General features: G+C 36.9%; 4 protein-coding genes and 1 non-coding gene across 15 annotated transcripts; 3 read left to right on the top strand and 2 right to left on the bottom strand.

The window, feature by feature from the left end:
- Positions 1 to 338: 338 nt before the first annotated feature.
- ccr-4 (poly(A)-specific ribonuclease) lies at positions 339 to 10,649 on the bottom strand (the record flags this gene model as incomplete). Of its 5 annotated transcripts, none has more annotated exons than NM_001028436.4 (8): positions 339 to 1,740; positions 2,366 to 2,893; positions 2,943 to 3,407; positions 3,728 to 3,796; positions 8,056 to 8,314; positions 8,801 to 8,904; positions 8,953 to 9,152; positions 10,497 to 10,649. In NM_001028436.4, the coding sequence occupies 8 exons, from the start codon at positions 10,535 to 10,537 to the stop codon at positions 1,565 to 1,567; spliced, it is 1,842 nt and encodes a 613-aa protein (NP_001023607.1). The 5 variants fall into 5 exon arrangements, with proteins under 5 accessions (NP_001023607.1, NP_502355.2, NP_001379313.1 ...); NM_069954.6 differs by lacking the exon at positions 10,497 to 10,649 and adding an exon at positions 10,110 to 10,239; NM_001392415.1 differs by lacking the exon at positions 10,497 to 10,649 and adding an exon at positions 9,651 to 9,776.
- ZC518.6 lies at positions 7,012 to 7,230 on the top strand. Its single transcript, NR_056805.1, has one exon. It is a non-coding gene; the product is annotated as an Unclassified non-coding RNA ZC518.6 (non-coding RNA).
- Positions 10,283 to 10,427, top strand: ZC518.8 (Glutathione S-transferase; the record flags this gene model as incomplete). 2 transcript variants are annotated; one of them, NR_131616.1, is made up of 2 exons in its annotated part: positions 10,283 to 10,303; positions 10,351 to 10,427. NR_131616.1 is itself a non-coding variant. In NM_001307157.1 (2 exons), the coding sequence occupies 2 exons, from the start codon at positions 10,283 to 10,285 to the stop codon at positions 10,425 to 10,427; spliced, it is 105 nt and encodes a 34-aa protein (NP_001294086.1). The 2 variants fall into 2 exon arrangements, 1 of the variants encoding a protein (NP_001294086.1); NM_001307157.1 differs by having other exon boundaries at positions 10,344 to 10,427.
- Positions 10,650 to 11,398: 749 nt separating the features above from the next.
- Positions 11,399 to 16,489, top strand: sec-24.2 (uncharacterized protein). The gene is made up of 11 exons (NM_069953.9): positions 11,399 to 11,616; positions 11,681 to 11,869; positions 11,917 to 12,228; positions 12,273 to 12,433; positions 12,739 to 12,968; positions 13,027 to 13,136; positions 13,189 to 13,798; positions 14,166 to 14,782; positions 14,833 to 15,141; positions 15,186 to 15,289; positions 15,789 to 16,489. Exons 1-11 carry the CDS (start codon positions 11,422 to 11,424, stop codon positions 15,904 to 15,906), a joined length of 2,955 nt encoding a protein of 984 aa, NP_502354.2. The 5' UTR covers positions 11,399 to 11,421; the 3' UTR covers positions 15,907 to 16,489.
- On the bottom strand, positions 16,467 to 22,252 carry best-22. Of its 6 annotated transcripts, NM_001372938.2 has the most exons (14): positions 22,104 to 22,247; positions 21,448 to 21,536; positions 21,264 to 21,401; positions 20,531 to 20,930; positions 20,394 to 20,477; positions 19,880 to 20,023; positions 19,136 to 19,177; positions 18,896 to 19,047; positions 18,773 to 18,848; positions 18,387 to 18,505; positions 18,262 to 18,294; positions 18,034 to 18,095; positions 17,573 to 17,642; positions 16,467 to 16,801 (listed from the first exon to the last, which is right to left on the bottom strand). In NM_001372938.2, the coding sequence occupies exons 1-13, from the start codon at positions 22,191 to 22,193 to the stop codon at positions 17,629 to 17,631; spliced, it is 1,443 nt and encodes a 480-aa protein (NP_001359653.1). In that variant the 5' UTR covers positions 22,194 to 22,247; the 3' UTR covers positions 16,467 to 16,801; positions 17,573 to 17,628. The 6 variants fall into 6 exon arrangements, with proteins under 6 accessions (NP_001359653.1, NP_001293988.1, NP_001293989.1 ...); NM_001307059.3 differs by lacking the exon at positions 17,573 to 17,642 and having other exon boundaries at positions 22,104 to 22,252; NM_001129361.5 differs by lacking the exon at positions 18,262 to 18,294 and having other exon boundaries at positions 16,471 to 16,801; positions 17,573 to 17,684; positions 22,104 to 22,244.
- Between the last annotated feature and the right edge of the window lie 1,045 nt (positions 22,253 to 23,297).

Raw genomic sequence — 23,297 nt, 5'->3', positions numbered from 1 at the left:
TGTTTTAAATAGGCAACAGCGAATGCAAGAAACAAAACGAGAAATCTTCATCTAAAACGGTTGTCGTCATCTAAAATGCCGCGTCCGCAAAAACCTGCTGGCGTGTTTGCACACTTTTGTCTACCGTATCCCTAATTTTTGCGGTAGTTCAAATTCTAGTTTTCTTTAATCTAAATTTTTTTTCCTGTCAGGAGTCTCAGAGTGGAAATTTTCTTAAAAAATGTTTCTTTCTGCAAATTCCTGTTCTCACTGCAAATCCATTGCAAACCACTGCAAACTCACACTGCAAATTCCTGTATATAATTTTGTGCTCCATTTTTCAATGTAAAAAGAACAAGTTACATGACGAAAAAAATGTTTCATTCGATGAGACAAAAGGGGAAAGTTGATTTTTGAAATATTGTTCTTATTTTTGTTTAACTAATAGTTTTAAAAATTAAGATGATGAATACAATAGGAGAAACGTTATATCCGAGACCGATAACAAAGAATTCAAAGCAGAAACACGCAACTTGGACGAGAGTGTGGGAGAGTTTGTGAGAGAGAGAGAAGGAAGCAGAGGGTGAAGAATGCCAAAAAGTAAGTCTTTAACTATACATAGGACCAGAAACGGAAATAAGGTATTATTGTAGGTAGTTATTGGAATATAGACGGTGAAATAGCACACAACGAGAGGAGAGGTCAGGTAGAGAAACTCGACCAGCGAGCATCGCGCGCATCTCGTATACCTCCGGCTTCTGGAAAACTCATCGAGTTTTTTTAAAAATTCGATACAAAAAATTCAATCTCAGTAATCTTGCATGTTCGATCTGATCGCTTCCGACATTTCTTTTCGAACACATTTCATGAATGAAAAGAAGCGTGTCGGGAGCAAAAAGCTAGATCGAATTGCACAAATAACGAGATTTCATTATTTTTTTCAAACTGAAAGTAATCTGCGCCTCACGTTCTCGTACACTCTCTCCCTCCTCTCACACTGCACACCTACACCGTAACCGATCGTTGCGAGACCATTTCGCCGTGAAACCCTCAGTATACGAGTCACGAAACAGAGGGGATCTACTACAAAGAGAAGAAAAAGAGACGAGAGGGGGACTAAATGGAATAGAATGGAAAAATAGACTCTTCCATGAAGAAATCGAAGACAATCGAAAAAACGGAAAAAATATGAAAATGTTTTGAGTGGAATAAAAAGAATCGAACACCCCAGGGGCTACCAAAATATACTCAATAAAACTGATCAAAAGGAGAAAAAGAAAAACTAACAGATAAGAAATGAAGTGAGGGAAATAAAAGGGTCGGATCGAGGGAAGAGGGAGAACTCGTAGGAACAAAAGAAAAGTATGAAAATGCGCGGCGATGGAACATAATTCAAATATATCACAATTCAAACGAGTTATCAATCGTAATTACGAAGGACTCTACGTAAGTTTTTTATATGAAGAGAGGGAGAGAGTGGGGCAGATACAAGAGCACACAAATTGAGGTATGAGACAGAATGGTGAGGGAAGAGAGGGAGAGCCAGTTGTACACGAATTGAAGAACATTGCAGATGATGATGGGGTCAGCACCTCAGGAATGGTTGGGCTCCTGAAGGTGTTGATGGAAATCCTCCTCCAATTACACCAGCTGCAGGACCAGCCTGTTGAAGTGGTTGCTGTCGTTGATGTGTTGTTGGTATGATTGCATATTGAGCCATAATTGGAATATGATCAGATGCTACATGTGGATGAGGGAATCCTGGAAAACAGGAAATTAGAAAACTTTTAAAAGAGAACTTCCGATAAATTTGTTTGCATTATTATACTCAGAATGCGCATGAATAAACGAATTTCAAAATTAAAGTTTTCAAAAAATGTTTAAACAATTTTTATGTCGATTTCAATATTTGAAAAAGGCAAATTTTAGCTAAAACTCCAATGTTGGATACTTTTTCGAGTCGCAGCGGTCGGAAAATAATTTCGATGTTAAATTGTCCTCTAATTTTTAGTTTTTTTTTTCCATTTTTGTGTTTTCTTTTTATATTTTATAGATTAATAAATGATTAGCGTAAATCGACACGAGACATACAGTAGTCATTTATAGAATTACTGTAGTTTTCGCTAATTTGAGACAAACGACTAAACTATGCAATAAAGGATGATCATCAAATAAAAGTTAATTACGGAGCACTGTGACATAAAAAAATAGTAAAATTGGAGATTTTAGCAAAAATCAGCTCATTTTTTAAAAGAAAATTTGAACCGTCGTAGAAACTTTTTTTTAAAGAAGACTCATTGCAAAATTCGTTAATTTGGGCGGTTTTTAAGTTTATCTAAACAAGCAAAAAATCGAGAACTATTTTTAAAAAAGTATATTTTCTCACCAAGAATCTTATTCGACTGAACCCACTGTGGGTCAAATGGTCCAAGTATTCCAAGTCTCGCGAGTGACTGTGGTGTTGCGAAAATGTAATCAATCATTCCTTTGAAATCTAATGTGTAGTTTGTGAATGGTATCGAATTAATGTCACAAGCCGAGTCAAGCCTCAAGGGATGACTGATCACATTCTTGTCCGTCGAGTTGGTGAACTTTTCAAGACAAGAATCATCACGGAACGACTTCAAATCCATATGACGACGTGTTATTTGTCCTTTGGAAAGATATTCAAAGACACCAGAATCCGGAAGGGAATTGAAATCACCACATATGAGAACTGGAACTTGTTGTTGCGTGATCTGATATTTCTTTGATACTTCTTCGAGTACTCTTGATACTTCATGAGTAAGCATCATTGATTGTACCAATTTGACATCACAGAATTCAGGATCCCAATGAATATGAGCGGTCGCGACGACAAGAGGATTTCCGACCACGTTGTCATTCATTGGAATTTGCATCCGTCCCAGGAATTCTGCAAAAAAAAACAAATGTTTTTTTTTTAATTTAGAAAAAAAACTCACTGTTAGCGTAAACGCTTTCCTTGATCTTCAGCACAGCGCACAATCCAATATTATCTCTTGGCATGACACGATTGAGCATATTCTCACTCGTAGACGCCTTCTTCATCGCCACACTTGAAAATTCAAACAGATATTGCTTGTCCATATCAAACTTGTCAACTTTCCAAAAGATTGCACATCCATCCACATACTTTCGTTCCTCTTCTCCCATTGTCTTGGCACGCGATTTGGCTTCAAAGATGCCAGCATAACCAAGTTGCTTGAGTTCAGGTTGGAAAAGTGTTCGGAATTGTTCCGTTTCAACTTCTTGCAGCGTGATCACATCTGCTTCGTAGGTTCGGATCTCTTTTATGATGAGCCCTTTTCGGTATTCCCAGTTGAGAGCCCAGGAAGGACAGTACGAATATTGATTGACCGTAGCGTACTTGTCACACAGCACATTGTAGCAGAGAACGGTGAATGTGGCTGAAAATTAAATATTTAATTGTACTACAAAAATTATAAATTGAATGAAAATTCAGCATCAGAGATGTGAGGCACATTTTTCTTTTTGGAAAATTATATAGAAATATTCGTACTTTCGAATAATAACTTCTCTATCGCTCTAAATTTTTTACAAATTTCTCAAAAACCGACTCAAATATAAATCAGTTTTTGAGCAACTTTACAGAATTTCATTTCAAAGTAAGGTTATTTTCAGAAAGTAAAAATATTGCTCTGCTTTTTTTTAAATGAATTCCAAAGAAATTTCTGCTCAACAATGCTTCTGATATTTTTTCACTCACCAATTGGTCGTTCCGGATCTGCATGTCGGATCATTACCCAGTTTCGTTCCGGTGGAGGATGAGTGTTAACTGAAATTTCATAGTTTGTACAGAGTTCCCTTTTCATCAAAAATATATTCACATTTTCCCCGGCAATTTCCGTTTCGTTTTATGATGGCCTAACTAGACATCCTAGGGCTTTACTGTGTTCAATCCCACTCGATTTCCTTTTTGAGGCAAATATTATACGTTCAGAGATGTCGTCGTCCCCCTGTCTCTTTATGTAAACGTTCGTGACAAAGAACGAAGCGTAGAAAAAGAGAAAGAATATAAAAAAAGAAGAAGAAGACGATGAACGACTCGCAATTATTCATGACCGCTCACAGAAAGCGACAAAAAAAAAACAATATGACTAGTTGAGCGGATTCATCGAAGATACATACGGGAGAAGTGAAAAGGGCGGTCACTAGTATTATATCGGCCATATTGTGATTTTTTATTGGTTCTATGAAACTTGAAACTTGGATGAATAATGCTTCTCTAAACTATGAACTCAAAACTTCTTTATCTGATTTCCCTTATTCAATTCTTTCAAACACTTATTACCAGCATAACCATCTGTGCCATTTTAATTTATTGTTCGATCAACGGGACTGAAGATGAAGAGGCCGCCAATATTGAAATGTGTCAAGTGCACTCTCCCTATTCATCTTTTTCTATTCTCATTTTCAGTTTTCTAAACCGACGGAAATCCAAAATGAACTGAGGATATGGATAATCAAAAGAGGAGTTGACTTTTTACAGTAATTTGAAATCCCTCACTAGTTTCTTTTTGTTCATATTCAGGTTTTTGCAAAGTGGAAAATTAGAGGCTCTATATTTGATCTTTCCATACAAAAATTCCCAGACACAAGCGCCATGTTCAAACGACCAATTTGTTCTACGCGCCGTCACCACCCGGTGGCCTCATCCATCCATCGACTCGGACGGCTCGAAACCGTGTGTAAACATATCGTGCACCGGAGGGCAACCCAAAACACTCTTCTCACCGTCGTCAAAACACGGTGTGTTCTCTTTGCCTGTTGGGATAGATGGTGGTGAGCTGGTGATCCGAAGGGGGAGAAGAACACACTTCAAGAGAGAGTGAAAGGATCATTTGTAAATAACACGTTTTTGTGCATTGTTTCGATGCTTCGAACATGTCTGTGCTCCGTAATTAGAAAAACTGCGATTTATTAGATTATTGTTTCGGAGAAAATCAAGAAACATTGCAAACATTTCTATCAGATTTTTCCTAATTATCTCAGAAAACAGCTTCCAGTGTCTCACAAATCACCTGGTCAATGCTTATCCATTCTAATATCACTTCCTGCCAGTCCTCGCGCAATCAGTGATACCAAAACAATCCGACTTTCCAATGTCTCTAAACTGCCAACCATATTCACACTGAAGATGTGGAAGGATGTGACACCGTCCGAAAATGGCGACAAAAACTTGTTAACGCTTAAGACATACACACACCATCACTACCGTCAAGCCGTGATGTCCACACTCATACACACACACACCGTTGCCATTGCCATCCTTTTCCTGCCATTATGCTACAAATAAACGTACACGTTCGCCCCATATCTTCTTTGTCGTCCGCTTCTCTTTCTCTCTCACTCTTACGTCAAAATATGGCGTAATCACCATCGACCGATCGTACTTTTCAATGCCAAAGATGCGCAGAGATAACGGCGAAAAAGATGAAGCTGAAGCTGAGATTCAGGTAGAAGACATATGGAGAGAGATCGAATAGATGGAAATTTCGAGATTAAAATTTTACAATTTAATTAGGAATCCAACAAACTCAAGATTCAACCTGAATATTTTATAATCACAATTGCTCGTAACAATTTTATTTCAGTCACGCTTGTCAAAGCTAAAAAACCGCCAATCTAAGTGAACTGTCTATAGATAAGTGAAAACAGAACATGTTTACGATAGCAATCTGGAAAAAAACTATCGGAGAAAAGAAACAGAAGGAAGAGAAGATTAAGCTTTATGAATATTGTGGTGAGATAGTAGTAAAATTTGTCTCAAGTGAATACAACTTTCACTAGCTGAATCCTATTGAACTTTGGGAATGAACACGTACTTACCATGAAAATTGAATGGAAAACATTGGGACTCAGACATTGTTCGATAGGGGAAGCTTGAAGATTTTGGAAATGAAGAAGACATTTTCAAAAAGTGTGGTGAAACATCTTCTTCAGAATTATTCGAGATCGAACTCGGCGATGTTGTAGATGCTTCCGAGATACTTGCCATAGAGAGATCATTGGTTATCAGTGTGAGAGCACTGTCTACCGGTTTCATAAATGATGCATTTGACGGTTGTTGATACTCGTACCAAGAAGTGTGGTGATTGGAATATGATGGTTGATGATAAGCCTGATAATGGTATGCATCCGATATGGTTCGTTGGCAAGTTTGATGAGTATTGTATCCGTAAGCTGGTGATAATCCAGATGAAATCTCATGTTTTCTTGATTGAAGTATAGTAATTGGGAAGCTTCGAGTGTGTCCCAAATGTTGTTTTTGACGGGATTCATCATGTGTCAGAAATTCATAATTAAGATCATCATCTACAACCATCACACCACTTCCTAAAGCAGCCATTTCAACATAATCATAAACATGCGGTGGCTCTGGTGGTCTATACTTCTGATCCTTGATTCCATTTCGATTATGCGACGATGGATTATTGAATGCTGTATGTTTATGAGCTTGTTGAAAATTTGCATCTATCGGAGCTGATAGATTTTCGCTCTCCTCACAATTTCGACGTCCTTGTCGTTTTTGTAGCAGCTCAGCCCATCTTCTGGCTCGTCTCACAAATCTTTTTCCACTGGAGTTTCTTCTCGATGGCGATTCGCCGTCTCCACTGTCGGCCATATTTCAGAGGGAACTTCAGTACATTTTCGAATAGTAAGTTTGGATGGCCAGAGTTGGTGCACGTTTAAAGGATGAAAAAAGAGAAATGGAGTAAGAAAAGGGAAAGCAGGTGGAATATATGATGTAAAAAGAAAAGGACGTTGGTGAAAGGCAGAATGGGGGAATACTCTCAAAATGGGAAGCTAGTCAGGGCGGAGCCTTGTTCCCGTTTAAAACTCATGCAATGTGCTTCTGCCGCCGGCTGCTGCAGAGACACAAACACACGAAGGGGAGGGCGTATACAACGAGGGAAGACACTTTTCCGAAATGGGCGGAGACTGTTCGATCCTTCCTCGCAACGACGAACGGCAGAGAAAGAAGAAGCCGTGTAGAAAAAAACGAGGCGAATATGAGGAGGACTCGGGGGACGTAAGAAGAACAGATGATCATAAGCGAAGAGCTAAATAGTGCTAGAGACGATGAGTCGCAGACGAGCGTCGAACTAAAAACCGTGTATACGTATGGCGGTGGTGGTCACTGCGCCACCATTGCTGCGTCTCTATGGTTTATCTCTCACACTCGTGTGCCGCTTCTTTTTTAGAACGTTTTCATGTACACTGGATGAATGGCTGGACACACCGGCACATTAAACATGATATGTCGAGATTTGCGTGGAGGTTTTAAGAGATAAGTGTTCTTCGGAATGAAAAAATGAATTACTTACTATTAGAGTAAGTTATTTCATTTTAATGAAAATTAGTTTCGTTCTTCTAATTTTCAGGTAACACTTTTTTCTCTTGGAAATATGAGCCATTTCGTTGGTAGTGTCACAAAAATCATATAGTACTGCATAATAAATTATTACGAGCCTATTACAATTTTGTTTCCTACTGGTTTTCGTACTATATGATATTGTGAACCTATTTTTTAAATATACGAAACCAGTTAAAAACTTGTCTGCATTATTTTTCAACACCATTTTCTCGGTTTACACTGTTACTTTTTCTACTGATTCGATTACGATTATGAACACGAACACCCTTCAAGTATTGGTATGGCAATGCTTTTTTCATGACCACTTTCACAACTTGAAAGAAGAAACATGCCCCGAAAGAGAAAGTAGTTTGTGGCATGGGAAATCAAACTAACACGGATAATAGTGATAACGAACATCCTCTCTGTCTAATCAAGTGAGGGAATTGTGAATAAACTATAAGAAATGCAGAATTATCTACTATTACGTCATTCGGGGGATACAAGTGAAAGTTGAGATGTGTCAGACATTCAGGAGGGAAAAGCACGTCAATTCAAATCATATATTCTAGGTCGACGTCGGGAATCTTTGATGAACGATGCATCTTGTTTTTATGCTCCAAACACTAGACCGAACGCTTATTTTTTGACAGCAAAAAGTAAAAAAGTAAACTTACTAGTCAGGTGATCGAGTAGAAATTGCAATATCTTTTGCGCACCGTTGGTCTCGTGATAGATCTTGCTGATTTCCGGCGACAAAGGATTTCCTTGCAGACCGAGCGTCTGAATCCGGAAAAGCTTTCCCAGCTCATAGGGCAGCACACGGAGTTGATTATTGTTCAGGTACAGATGACAAAGACTGATCATATCACCAAGTTCTGTGGGAAGTGAGCGGAGCTTGTTGTTCGATATGTCGAGCATTGTCAGATTTGTCAACTGAAAAATGGGTTTTTGGTATGAAATTGGATTTTTCAAGAAGATTTTAGATGAAGAATAAAAGAATATAATATTTATTATGCTGATTTGTTTTTTGGTAATCTTTTTTTTTGCAATTCTACAAAATGTCCTACTGCCCCATGTTCTCCAACAATTTTTATTTGAAATTAGTGTCAAAATATTTAAAAAAAAAAATTTTTTTCTGAAAAAAAAAATTTCTGCTGGAACATTCAGGAAATTAATCAAAATGGTCGTATCGATTCATCGAATTTTTTTCCGGTAATTTGCCACTTTCAGGTAATTCTTGAGCATTTTCATAAATGTTTCAGGTGAAATAAATATTATTTTCAGATAAACTGAATGATTTTCTATCTTTTGACACTAATTTTGAATGAAAAATGTTGGAGCATCAAAGTTTAGATCATTTTGTAGAATCGATGAAAATAAGTGCCACCGCCGGAGATAATTTCCACACTAATCGGATACCTGAGCAATCTCCGGTGGTAACCGTGTCAGTCCATTGTTGTTAAGAAAAAGAGCTGAAAGATGTGTCAACTGCCACAGTGACGGTGATAGATTCTTCACACGACCTGGAAATATCTCGAATAAAAATTGAAACAATTTTCAAAAATGATTACCGTGTATTTCAAGTTCTGTCCACCGTGTTGATCTCCCACTGGCAATTTCGTCTTCAGTTAACACTCGATGTACTCGACTCATTCCATTGGTTAACGTCTTTTTTCCATCGTTGTTTTCAGACTTTGTGAGTGGCTGGCCAGCTCCTCCGCCTTGTTTGTCCTTGTACTCCGATGTCATATCTCCTGATGACATTACATCACTGAAATTAAAATATTTTATTTAAAACATTCTCCAATGAATTTTTTTAGATTAAAAATACTAAAACTGACCCAAAACAACCTTTTATTGCATATTTTCGTCGCGTATATCGCGTTAATTCGTAGATTTTGGCACATTTCAAATCGATAATTGAATGCCTATCGACTTTAAATGTGCTTAATCGAATTAACACACTATAAGAAAATATGCAATAAAAGGGGAGAAAAACTAGATTCCTGCTGCTGCGACAAGGACAGGGCGACGAAATTTTAGATTTTAGCAAAAAATGGCTCTTTTTTTTTTAATTTTTACCCACCATCAAAGAATTTTTGGGAATTTTTTTGAGAAGCCTCATTATAGAGTTCAGTTTCATATTATCGATTTAATTGTGACGACGAGCTTAGAAAATATTTGCTAACTTTATTTTCAATCTTCTTACGAAACCCGATTTAAATCATCCGTATCTAATTTCGGTGTTGATAAAATCTTGAAAACTTACACCGACCGACAAAAGTACTAACAGGTAGGTTAGAAAAAGTTAAAAAATAATGAATGATGCTCTGTCTGTGTCCGTGGTCGACAATGTACACGGCAGATGGCGGGCCCGCCGCGAAAAATCGATATTGAAGCGACCGATGATGATTTCATCAGAGATACACGCTGGCCACTGGCATAACCACATTTTTAATTTTTTTTTTTTGAAATTATTAAAGTCAACAGATAGTTTTAATTTATGAATTTATTTTATTTTAATTTTAAAATTTTGAATTTCAGTTTAAAAAATTAAAACCGTTTTTATGTTGATCTAAATAGTAATTTTATTTAATTAAATTTTCAAAATGTGATTTTAAAATTATTAAAAGGTAAGTTTGAGTTTTTCTAACTAAATTGTGTGGAATTTCTCTCGAGAATTGACACAAGATACATTTAAATGACACTTTTTCGGTTCAAAAAGTACCTTTTTAACACTCTGACCATTTAAAATACCGGTCATCCGCCAGAAGTGATTGTTTGGCTGAAATAGTAACAAAATATTGTTATTTTAAGAAACACAATTGGAGAACGGTGTCCGCTCTCACTCTGCGGTGGTGGCGGTCGCTCCAATAGAGGCTTGGCCGGGCGAACGCGGCGATGCCTGCGTATCTAACTACGGTATGCATTCAATGTTTTCTGCCAACCGCACTTTTTACAGAATCCAGGAACACCAGTTTCGGGGGAAGCTTTCACATTCGGAAACCTTTATCAAATTGACAATTTTTCATTTATATTACACTAAAACACTCAAAACACCCTCCATTATCGATTTTTGATCCAATTGCTGAGTTGGAACTTTCTTCTCACTTACTAATAAAACCTGTGTTGAACGCTATGAAAATTATTTAACATCTTGCTGATCTTCTCTCGCTTTGTTCATACGAGGGCCTCCCTCTCGGCGATATTCTTCCACCTCTTCTCCTATTTTTCGTACAGTAAATGTTCTTTTTTGTTCCGCTCCTCTGAATTATTTCAAGGATTACGTGGAAATTGAGAGTGAGAGTGAAGAGTAAAAGAGAAAGCGAGAAAACAGTGATTTTATTGATTTCAGCGCAAAATCCACGTTTCACAATGAAGCAGAAACCGACGACGCCAATGTGTGGCGAGAGAAGAAGGCAAAATGAAAAAGAATTTCCAGCGAGGCAAAGAGAAAGAGCGCGAGACGCTAGTGTCTGTGTGCATCGCGCGCTTGAGGTCGCCTTCCATGGCGTAATTCTTCGTGTTCAATGAGATACTCGAGCAAAATCAGAAAATATTGTCATAAATATTTTTGTTTACGTTGTAAAATCTATTCTAAAGATCGCCGGTGAGAAGAGAGTCGCGAAATTTCGAAGCGTTGCGAAGTTAGGCAAATTTCAAGAGCAATTAATTATTAAACGCTATAAACTTTGCTGAAAATGAAAATAATGACTTTAAAAACTGAAGTGAACATTTAAACGATATTTGCGCCAAAAATAAATTATATTTGTTCAGCAGTATGCTGGTTTTTCGCGCAAAAAAAATTAGAAAAAAATGTGATCACTGATTTTCTCTAGTTGTGCATTTGTTCGTCATTCTGTTTGCACCCATCTAAATCTACCGTACTCTCTGAAGTTATTGATTAAATTTCTTTCGCCACGTTCATTCGTCTCGTCAGCTAAATATTTATCTACCGTTGTGAACTTGTTTTATTTTGTTCTTTTCTCGCAATATAATTTCATTATACAATTTCAGCGGGTTACACGAGCTATCGACGGATGTCGAATATACCGACAGCGCCGGGAAACGTTGGATTTCCGCAGGCGTACGGTCAAAACCAGAATCAACAATATCAACACGTCCAACAATTCAGTCAGTTTTCTCAACCATCTGCGGCTCCGTTAAATAATGCTCCTCCCAATTATGCAGCCAATCCGTTTCCTTTTCCGACTGCAACGACTTCGCAAGAGCCGGTATGTATTGATTCTCATCTTTACTTTCATATTTCCATTTCCTTCCTTAATTTTCTATTTTCAGGTGAAACCCGTATCTCAAATCCCAAATGGAGCACCAAGTTATCAATATAACCATGCTGCGCCAAATTATCCAACTGCAGCTTCAGCTTTTCCAGCTCATTCTGCAGGATTTTCTCATCAACCACCGTCCTTTTCACCCGCTACTCAGCCTTCTATGAACGGCCATCATGCTCCACCACCACCAGCTGTGGTATGGTTAATACTGCATATACAGAAGAATTGAATGTTTTATTTCAGTCCCGACCGCCAGCGTTTCCAACTCCACCACCATCAGTTGGTTCAGCAGCTCCAAGTATTCAGCCTCCGATCCCATCTGCACTTGCTTCAGCCCGACCTGCTCCATTTCCTGCTGCTCAACCTCCACCGGCACCAACTCCAACGCCTTCTTATCAGCAACAAATGGCTCCACGGCCTCAAGCACCAGCTGCTTATCCTCCGGCTTCACAGCAACAAGGATATCCTCCCCAGCCACAGCAAAATTCACAGTATGGTCAACCACAAGTCCCACAACCTCAAATGCAAAATATGAATCAGCAATTTGGACAAATGGTTTATTCATATTTGTTATTTCCCCGTATAAAGTTGATTTTCAGAACATGAGCGGAGCTCCTGGTCCTCAGCAACAAATGGGCGGGTATCGCAATGATATAATTGATCTGATTGCTGAAAGAAATGTTCAACAACTTGGTTTTGAAGATATCGAGATTCAGATTCCTCAACAAGTCGCGAATCCGAATGCTCATGTTGATCCAAAGTGAGGATTTTCTCTTGAAGAAGGAATTCTGTTTGTATAAATAAACTCAAAATGTGGCCGAATGGACGAATTTCGTAGTGAGACTTCTCAAAAATGCCTTCGCTACTGGCTGATATCAGCTAAAATCTCGAATCGCAGCTGTCGGAATTTGACTTTTATTTAGTTTAAATCCTTTATTGCATATTTTGATCGATTATCTCGCATCAAGAAATTGGTTCATCTGACCAAATTTTGAGTCTATACAAGCAAAAATCCAGAATCGTTACTATTGCAGATATTAGAAATATTAATAATTTTCTCTTCAGTATTTTCCGCTCAACACTCGCCCAAGTTCCACAAACAGAAGAACTACTGAAAAAGAGTCGATTACCATTTGCAATAACACTTCATCCGTTCCGAGATGTTAAGAATCTCAATATTATACAAACATCGAATATTGTACGTTGTCGGTATTGTCGGACATATATTAATCCATATGTATATCTTCCTGATCATCGACACTGGAAATGCAATCTCTGTAATAGAAATAACGACCGTATGTTGACTGAAAAATGTGAAATTGAGAAAATGCGAAAACCATTTTTTGTTTTCAGTGCCTGATGATTTCTGCTGGGACCCAGTGACAAAAGCATTCGGAGATCCTCGAAACAGACCGGAAATTCAAAATGCGACGGTTGAATTTATTGCTCCATCGGAATACATGGTATTTTCATATTTTAAACGATGTTTTTCTAAATTTAAACAAGCGATTTCAGTTACGTCCACCTCAACCTGCTGTCTATGTATTCGTGATTGATATTAGTGCTGCAGCAATTCAATCAGGCTATTTACACACATTTGCCGAGCAACTTCTCATCAATATAGATCAAATGCCAGGAGATGATCGTTCTCAAGTGTGCTTCATTGCTGTCGATCAATGCTTGCATTTCTTCTCATTTTCTAGTAATAAGCGGTATCCGAATGAAATGATTGTAGACGATATCGATGACGCTTTTCTTCCATCAGTCACATCACTGCTTGTTCCTATGAAGAAATTCAAAGATACAATTCGAACTTTTATCAAGCAACTTCCCGAATTCTACTCTCAAATCGGCCCAACTTCAAATGGAAATTGCCTCGGATCTGCATTGAAGCTCGCGCAGAGCATGATACAAGAAGTTGGAGGAAGGATATCAATCTTCCAAGTCAGCCTACCAAATCTTGGATTAGGAGCACTGAAAAGCAGAGAAGAATCGACGGAAGGTGGTCAGAATTTGGGGCCAGCAACCGATTTCTACAAAGCTCTATCGTTAGAGTGCACCGGATCGCAGATTTGCCTTGATCTGTTTATGTTCAACACGCAATATGCTGATTTGGCAACTCTTTGTAGGTTTTTTTGGAGAATTCCTTTTATTGGTGAGGGGATGCTGTCAAATTTTTTAAAAACGAAAAACTGACATTTTTCAGATTCGGTGTATCAAAAAACCTCTGCAAATACAGTTTTTATCTTGATACCTGGAAAATTAAAAAAAAAAATCAAACAGTTAATAAATCGTAGTTAGATCGATTTTCCAAAATTTTTTTTCTCGATTTTAAGGTGTTAATTTGTAGATGCTGAATCCGAAAAAATTCCAGTTTTTCGTTAAAAAAATGTAGAAAATGTCTGAAACACCACAAATCCGGGGCAGCTTTCAAATTGTCTGTCAAATTTGAAAGTTAAATTCAAAATGATTGAAAATAATTCCATTTTCAGCTGAAATTGCAAAGTTCTCGACAGGATGTGTCTACCATTTCCCGAACTACAACTATCGAAATGATATCCATCAAGTAAAACGATTCGAACGGACTCTCACTCGATATTTGACACGAAAACTCGGATTTGAAGCAGTTCTTCGTATTCGAACGTCTCGTGGCCTCGCTCTAACCGGTTTCTACGGAAACTTCTTCGTCCGATCTCCAGATCTTTTGGCACTTGCCAACGTGAATCCAGATTCTGCACTTGCGGCTCAAGTGACACTCGAAGAGAAGCTTCCGCAATATGTATGCTTCCAGTCAGCACTACTCTATACATCGAGTAAAGGTGATCGTCGTATTCGAGTACATACAATGTGCCTTCCAACAACTGGTGATCTACTTCAACTTTACAATAATTTTGATCTGAAAGCTACGGTATCCTATCTGGCTAAAATTGGAGTAGAACGATCTATGACTGGAAGTTCACTTGCTGATTCAAGAGAAGCACTTGTAAATGCAGTTGTCGACAGTGTTGGAGCATATCAGAAGGCTGTATCGAGAGGAAGTGGAATGCTTGTTCCACGTGTCGGTCATCTTCGGCTCTTCCCAAGTTATGTGCTGGCTATGCTCAAACATGTAAGCCTTGATTTGTAAAAACTAAATAAATTTAAATAATTAATTTTCAGCCAGCATTCTCCTCGTCTCGTGGCATCCGCCTAGATGAACGAGCCGGCGCAATGTTGATGATGCGATTCAGTCCATTGGACCAAATTCTGTCTGACATTTATCCACGTCTCTATCGGCTCAACGAACTCGCCTCAATGCCAGAAGATCAGTCGCCACCAGCATTACCACTATCATTCGAGCATATCAGTCGTGGAGGTGTCTATCTGATGATAACTGGTACTATTGCCTTTGTCTACGTGGCTTCATCCGCAGATCCAGGTTTCCTGGTTAATGTTTTCGGAACTTCTACGTATAATGATATTGATGAGGTGAGATTTCAATTGAATAGTTTTAAAAACATTTTAAATTACAGTATTCCCTTCTGGAAAGAGATAATGAATTGTCGAGAAGAGTGCACGCGTTCTTCAAGCAAGTCACACAATTCCGATTCTATCTGGGACCAATAATAACGATTAAGTAAGTCTTTAATTTAACATTTATTGAAAAAAAAGTTTTTATTGATTTTCTAAATTTTTTTGCCAAATAAAAACTCAGAGCCGTTTGAAAAAATTTGCGATTTTCGATCTCAACACAACCAAGTATTTGTTTAAATGAAAAAGGATATACGCTTTTTAAAATTACTACTGTATTTTTTAAAGGCTACTCCAAACTCTATGTTTTGAGCGTGGTATACGTTTTTACACATTTCTAAAGAATTTATCGTATAGTTTGTGCAAATGTGTAAAATAACTTAAGATTTAAGAAACGGGTGAAAAACGTATTGTTATCAGCTACAGTACTCCCTAAAGGCGCATGCTTTGATTTGAATTTGAGGACGCTTCGAGACCGGGTATCGTATTTTGAAACATAAATCTTTGTAGAGTTTTGCTTTGAAAAATCTGAAATATCTCTTGAAAAGTTTCACTCAAAGCTTTGATGGAAAAATCAGATTTGCTCAAAAAATTAATTTTTGCAGAGAACACTCGCCTCTCCGTGACGTGTTTGTACGGCGACTTGTCGATGATCGGTCAGAATCAACACATTCATATGTAGAATTCCTGCAGCATTTGAAACGAGAGATTAGTGGTAATTAGTTGATCAATTTTCATCCTCCATGCCGTTCCCATCATCAGTCAGTTCATCCGTGTGACATATCCATTCCCTCTTTTTTGTTCCCGTTTCCCAACAGTGTCCCATGTCTTTTTTTGCTTTGGTGTTTTTTCTTTCTCCGTAATTATTATTATTATTGTTCTTATTTTCTCTTTTTTTTTTGAAAATTCCGTTCTTTCTTCAATGTGCTCGAGTTGAACGGATATGGGTTTATCAATTGATTTTGTGTTTTTTCTTTCTAGTTGTGATTATTCTCCCCGTCTCTTGAAAATCCTCTAAATATTTCAACCATTTTTGGCCCTGCCTCACCATACATTTTATTTGTCGCCCGTCTTCCAAAATTCTTCCAAAAATCGATAAAGTGATAAATACCAAAGTGTATTTCTAATTATTATTATTATCATTTTTCCTTCCCCTCAAATTTCCTGTTCAATCATCCAGCCGACCCCCGTTAGGATTTTAATGTTACTTTTTTCTTGGTTTTTCAAAATAGCAATATTTATTACGATTTTTTGTTGCTTTTTGCACTTTTGTAGCAAAAACTCATGTGAACAGTTTTATTATCAAGTTTTTTTTCCAAGGATCTATGGTTTTTGAGTTGAAAAAACATTGAATTTTGAAACAAAAAACCAAAACTATTATACACAAAAATAAATACTCGTTATGATTTTCCGGCTGATTGGAAAAGACATAAATAACCGGATCAATGAGACAAATATCACAGAGCTTGCGGAATTATATAATGGGGGGTCTCAGTTGGAGGGGGAAATATTGTTTAATGTCGAGATGTTGTCTGTTGTTCTTCTGGTGGAAATACGGCAATTGAATGTGGATGCACTTGATTTGGATTCGATGTGGCAACGTTCATTTCAATGTCACCTGAAAAAGATTATGCTCAATATTCAGAAATTGCTCGAATATTGTAGAATCAACGAAAAAGGATGGTGGTGCGGTAGAGCGCAGTTGCACGAGGAGTATTTTTGAAAAAAAGTTAATTACTAATTATTCATTCTGCAAGCAAAAAAATAATTTTGGTTCCTTGAAAATCGAAAAAAACCAAGCTTTCAAAATTTCAGATTTTTCCTTTCAAAATATCATTTCTCTCAACTTTATTTAGCCGCACGGATTTATTCAGATGGGGCGAACAAAAATTAATGTTGTGCTTTTTACAAATTTCTTTGTTTTTTCGCTTTTACGGTCTCAAAAAGAATTTTAATAGAAAAAAAGAAAAAAGTGGCAACTTCTTTCGCGGCAAGACCCAACCGTATTTTCCTGTGCACCTTTGAGTCTGAGTTACAGAAATATGTGAACTTATAATATTACTTTGTACTTCTGAATTTCTGTTTTTTTTCATGATTTTATGAAACATTTAAAATTTTGGAATTTAAAAGTACAAAAAACGCGCTCTACCGCACTACCAGGCTTTTCTGTTGAATATACAATAAATATTTATAACTTCACTCGTTTCATGCGTTTAGGGTAAAACCACAAAAGATTTGAAAATATTGGATTAGAATGAAACGAATCATAATAGGATGAGAAGCCACGTGGAATGAGGGGATGCACTAGATTGAGGGACTTGAATTTGCACAATCAGGAAGACACACTGGATAGAAATGAAAGAGGAAGAGAAGGGGATCAACTACTCACCAAGAATAAAGAACTTGATATATATAGAGAGAAGAGGATTAGGAGGAGGTTTTTATTCAGATAATTGAACCTGAATGAGAGCACGAATCGTGTGAAGAATCATCAGGGGAATCTGGATTTTTGGATTTGCAAAGAAGTGGGCAGTTGGCAATCAGGGAAATCAATTATTCATAGTGGAAGTTTGTTGGATGACGTGGAATATTTTTGACTTTGAACTTCTCTAGAGTCCAGACTAACCAACTTTGAGTTTCCGCGCCAAAATAACTGTGAAAATCTATTGAGATTTATTAAATTTTTCGAATTTTGTACTTAATGGGACAAGGATGTATTCGGATGGGTCTCGCAACGAAGAATAAGTTTTCTGTTTTTCCTTGGCAAAAATCACAAAAAAAAGTTTTCCCACGTCATCAACTCTTCCCCAATTCAAAACAATTTCTAAATATTTTTACTTCAAAACTCACCAGCTCGTGTCCACAGATCAACACCGTTTTGTGATCCATTTGCAGATGTTCTGAACTTTCCGCTGAAAAAATATTATTTTATTATTTTCCCATTCATCCATTATAAACGCTATTCTGTGAATCATAAAAAACAAACGCTCTAGTTACTTTAAAAAAATCACGAAACTTCAAACTTTTTAGCAATATTGAAAAATTGACTATTTACCAGAGAGACATGCGATCACTTACTTTTCATAGAATTGAATATATTGCAATTCGGATCTAAATCGATTTTGTTTAGTAATGTTACTGGTTCAAGGTAAAGGTTAAAATGTGCAGTGGAAACTGTAAAATATGATAAATAGTGTACTCACTTCGATCTTGATCTCATTTTGCTCAAGCATTTATCCGGCGAGTTGGCTCTTTCAAGTCCACGTTGTTTCGCGTGTTTTGCATTGTGATCGGATACATTTACCCGGCGGAGATACGTTTTCTGTAATTTTGGAATTTCTTCGTGATTTTAAAGACAAGCCCGCGCCGAGAGTAAAGTTTAAATATTAGTAAAAAAAAGTGGGAAGAAGCCAACCCGAGCCAGTCTTGTGCCTACAAGGCAACTTCTACAGGGTTGTACCTAGACTGGGCACACAAGGCGACCTAAGACTATCTTGTGTTGCCTACTGTCAGGCAGGCATAAAGACGTGCCTGCCTACTGTTAAAGTCTAATATGGAAAAGCGTATCAATTCCCTAGATCCAACTCACCTGCTCTGAAGGATCCAGCTCGCTGAGCTTATTCTTGTGCGGAGTCATAACGATTTCCTTCTTATTCTTTACCAAACTGCAATAAACTTATTCGATTATCCATATCAAAACTGCTTTCCTTACTTAATTTTACTTGCGCTTCCCACCAACGGATGTACTGATCTTTCAGCCGACTCCATAGAATACAAAGGAGCAATCTTATCAATTCCCCAAAATTCATCCTTCTTCTGAGCCGGCGTTTTTGCCATATGCTCTTCGACCATCGAGTAACCGGTCTGAAAGTGTCAAAAACTCTGTAAAAATCTAAGAGAGCAATAGTAAAATGCAAAAAAAAAACTGAGCATGCATGCCACAAAAACTCACATCATCGTGCTTCCACATGGTGTCCACAATTGACAAACCGGTCTAAAACAAAGGAAAAACTAAAAAATGAAAACGATAAAGTTACAGAATGAAGAAAATCAGGAAAATATTTGGAAAATTTGATTTCGGAATATTGTGTATCACAACTACGATTATAAAAAGTGAAGTGCTGGTGATTCACGAGAGAAAACTGTGGGCTATTGATTTTTTGGAAAGTGATATATTTGAGCAGTTTATATTTAAATAAAATTAAGTATTTCGGTGGGTACAGGTTATTAGAAGTTAACTTTATTCCCATCTATGTACATGTATTTTTCTTTAAAATTTTCCAATTTATGGTGGAATAGTGTGAATAGGGTTTTGGTTTTAATAACACTAAATAGTCTGAAAATTAGTATTCCACTAGAGAAAAACATAAGAATGGAATGACAAACTTTAAAAATAGTTTTTATTTTTATTTTGGAGGGTATACAAACAAAGACGTTATCTACATACAATTGAAAAATCTCAAATGTCTTGATTTTTTCGTTTGCTTTTTTTTTGAGTTTCAGACTATTCTGAGTTTTTGAACCTCCCCATTCACACCGCTTCAGCTTTAAAGAACCGGGGACCAGCACAAGACTTTTCCAGTAAAAAACTCTACATTAATCTACTACACAGTTAACTAATAGATAAATTCATTCCGCTAAGCTCATGCAAGAAACCCGAACCGAGTCGTTTTCCAATATCTACATATCAACTCACGATCAAATTCTTATCGATTATATAATTACACTCTAGATCATCATCATCTTCACCCAATGGGTTTAGGAGGGCTTCTGCTACTTTCATCCAACCCATATAAACTAGGAATTGTACCATTGTGGTGATCGGAAGCCATAGGTCAATCTGAAAAATGGAATGGGAATAAAGATTCGAAATTTAAATTTTATAGGAGTTTATGTTTTCAATTAAACAGGAAAATGTAAACCATCACAAGAAAAATGCACCGACTTACACTTGCCTGGTGATTACACCAAAAAACACGTTAGTTACTGTCACTTGTGATAGTTTAATGGAAGACTTCCAGGAAGGCACACAATTACCTGCCTGCCTACATGCCAGCTAGTTTCTACTGGGGAACTTTTTTTCCACTATTGAGCCAATCACTTTTAAAGATAACTTGACAAGTATCAAATAACCGGAGTTCCACCAATGATTTTATAGGCAAGACCCCGACAAATGTGAAACCCCCCTCAATTTGATTTCAAAAACTTACCCCTGATGGATTTGGCCCAGTAACAATGAACTGCCGTCCGATCAGACAAATCATGAAATATATTCTTACAGCCAGAAAAATAACCTGCAATATTCATTTCAAATACTAATTTTCATACTGTAACACCCTTCACAAACCTGTGGATAAACTAAAGGCACTGGAACCCAATCATATTTCAGAAGAGACGCAAGTCCATGTCGGAACTTGCCAATCTCATCTACAATTTTATTCATCAGATAGTAGCTATCAACTTTTCCTTTCTTTTGACACTCGTACACCAAATTTAAACTCCATTGAATTGATGTCCAATATCTACTGTATGGATCCTTGATATGATCCAGAATATCCATTTCTTCATGAGTCATCAGTCCTGATGCTGCCAACGTGTCCATTGTTGGAAATCGTTTTCGTACTTGCATTGAGATGTCACGGAGGACAAGGGCTTGTGAGAGAACGAGGTAACGGACGAGGTTACGACGGATCACACGAGTTTCTTCGTCGGCTCCACGGATGTAGGTGGCGAAGAGGAGGGATGCACTGAAAAATTGGAAATTGTGAACGTTTTATACACTGGATTTTTGGTACATCTATCAGAAATACGAGTAACTTTTTAGGATACTGTTCTTTATCAGTATACTTCCGACTTATTATTATAGATTTTCAAAAATGCTTATCAGTTTTAGGGCAGGATTTTGAACAGTGGTGGGCATTTTTATTCCAAGAAATTCCTAATTTCCAGTATGCAAACAAGCCCGCAATATGCTGTGTATATCTTTAAAATTCAATATATTCTAATCTGTAAAATGGACTCAAGTTTCTTTTAAAGGCTTTGCGTACTAAAACTGATGTACAAACTTCATAAAAACTAACTCATCAATCCACCCGATTCCATTGAGAATAGATCCCCATCTTGCAACAACAAATGAAACAAAGAATCCAAGAAGAAATGTGAGCGGAATATTTGCATCTAGCTTGTTGTCAAAGTACCGTATCAATTGCTCAAATACACTGGAAAAATGTACTTGAATTAAATAAAATTTCAATATTTTCTTACTCTTGTTGTGATGGGGATAACATGTATCGATAAATGCAACTGATCAGAAGAAATACAGCCGTCCATACTGCAAGTTGTCCAAATACTGCCTGAAATTTCTTTAATTTTCGCCCGTTCAGATCTATTATTGTATGCTCCCTGGTCCCCTAGTACCAGGAAGTCTGTTTCCCTTTTCCATTAGAAGCAGCCATTTTCCGATAATTTATAGGCTTCAGCTACGGTTCCACGTCACAAAATGTGTGGGTGTGTTTTGCTCGAATGGAGCACAACGGCGAGGAAGAGGAGGCAATAATTGGATTCATACAACTACAACTTTCTTTTATGCAAAAGAGATTGTGAAGTTAGATATCCAGAAGAAAAAAGAAGAAAAGTAGGAAAAGGCCAAGGACCGGGCAGGATATGGGTCTTGACAGAAAGTATACAGGATTTATAAAGTTCATGTGCGTTCTTATGTTTTTTTTGAGTCAAAAACGATTGACATTTAGAGGGTGGGGCAGCTTGAGTTGGGAATTTGTTTAATAAATATGTAGTGTTAATTAGAAATTCCTGCAGAGAAAAATAATTAATAACTTCCCACACTACCTTTGATGATATTCGAAATTCAATTAAATATTTTTGGTTTCGGTATTTGAGGACCTCTTTGAGCAAATTCCCACCTTCCAAACACTTCCTCTCCACCGTAACAATAAGCTGAAAAAGCTTTGCAAATTCGTCTGGGAGACGTCCAAAGTGTACGAGATAGTCATCGTAGATCAGGTATCGCTACAGCATTTTTTTCAATCCAGATACCTCTTTTTTCTGAAATTCATTATATTTTTAAGTAGATAAACAATTATAAATAATAACAAAACGGTACCAATCAAGAAAAATTCAAAGAATTGTGTAAGACTAGGTTTGGCGAAAACCGGTTTTTTCAAAAGAAGAAAAGAAAACCCAGTCGAAGAAATTTAAAAGCGATAAAATGGTCTTACAAATTCAAACAAAGTGTTTCGTTTTCTTTTCACTATGTCTGTTTTTTCAACGTTTTTTTTCTCATTTCAGTTGGCTGATTCGAAATTCATGGAATTCGAAAATATAGAGTTTTTGAACTCCACTTGACGGCGACAAGATTGATGAAAACGAGAGTGACTAGAACACTCTATAATTTCAATTCAAGAGTTTAGAGAGCCTATTCAAATGTAAAAACAAGAACGAAAAAGGAAGAAAAAAAACGTTGTTCATAATTTATCCCATGTCTGCTGTTGCGATGAGTTGAAAAAAAAGTAGTAAAAAGAAGAAAAAAGGAAGGAAGAAGGTCCTTTTTCAGCAGTAGACAGAGTCGTTTTTCAGTCAAAAATTATGGAAAATGCAAGGAGAGTTTAAAAAAAAAGAGATAAAAACGGGGTGGGGTCCTAATGGGAATCATAATGTTCTTGTTTTTCCTTATTTCAAGTTGAAAAACTTTAAAATAAAATTGCGGAAACTGACCGTATTTCTTCACAAAAAAAAACATATGTACGTTCAAGAGGAAGTATTATTTCTGGTAATGATTTTATGCACAATTTGCAAAATAATAAACCTCCGTTTTTACGAAAATTTAGATTCGTACTGATTTTATACTGAATTTTGTTGTTGCACTTTATTATATTTTCAGTGAAAAGGGGCGGAAAGTATTGAAATTTCACACTTTCAAAAAAGGTAGCTTGGTATTTGAAATTTTTGAAATTAAAAAGAATATTTAAAAAAAAAATTCTAAGCATAAAAGTTGCAAAAAACAGTTAAAAATGTATAATTTTTCTTCCCTTTTTGTCAAACTTTTGACATATCGTTGGAAACCTAAAATAACTTGAGAAAATTGTAACTTATAGTTA

Source organism: Caenorhabditis elegans, chromosome IV, assembly GCF_000002985.6.
Source record: "Caenorhabditis elegans chromosome IV".
Lineage (NCBI taxonomy): Eukaryota > Metazoa > Nematoda > Chromadorea > Rhabditida > Rhabditidae > Caenorhabditis > Caenorhabditis elegans.
This window is presented reverse-complemented; position numbering and strand designations above follow the sequence as displayed.

Bases quoted from the DNA above. Each gene is read 5' to 3' on its own strand.
- best-22 (NM_001307059.3), bottom strand. From the start codon at position 22,193: ATGACTATCTCGTACACTTTGGACGTCTCCCAGACGAATTTGCAAAGC. The intron at 19,048-19,135 runs GTGAGTTTTTGT...TGACACTTTCAG, and splicing joins CCATGTGGAAGCACGATGAT to ACCGGTTACTCGATGGTCGA. The intron at 18,096-18,261 runs GTAAGTGATCGC...ATATTTTTTCAG, and splicing joins TATATTCAATTCTATGAAAA to CGGAAAGTTCAGAACATCTG.
- sec-24.2 (NM_069953.9), top strand. From the start codon at position 11,422: ATGTCGAATATACCGACAGCGCCGGGAAACGTTGGATTTCCGCAGGCG. The intron at 12,969-13,026 runs GTATGTTGACTG...TTTTGTTTTCAG, and splicing joins CTGTAATAGAAATAACGACC to TGCCTGATGATTTCTGCTGG. The intron at 13,137-13,188 runs GTATTTTCATAT...AAGCGATTTCAG, and splicing joins TTGCTCCATCGGAATACATG to TTACGTCCACCTCAACCTGC.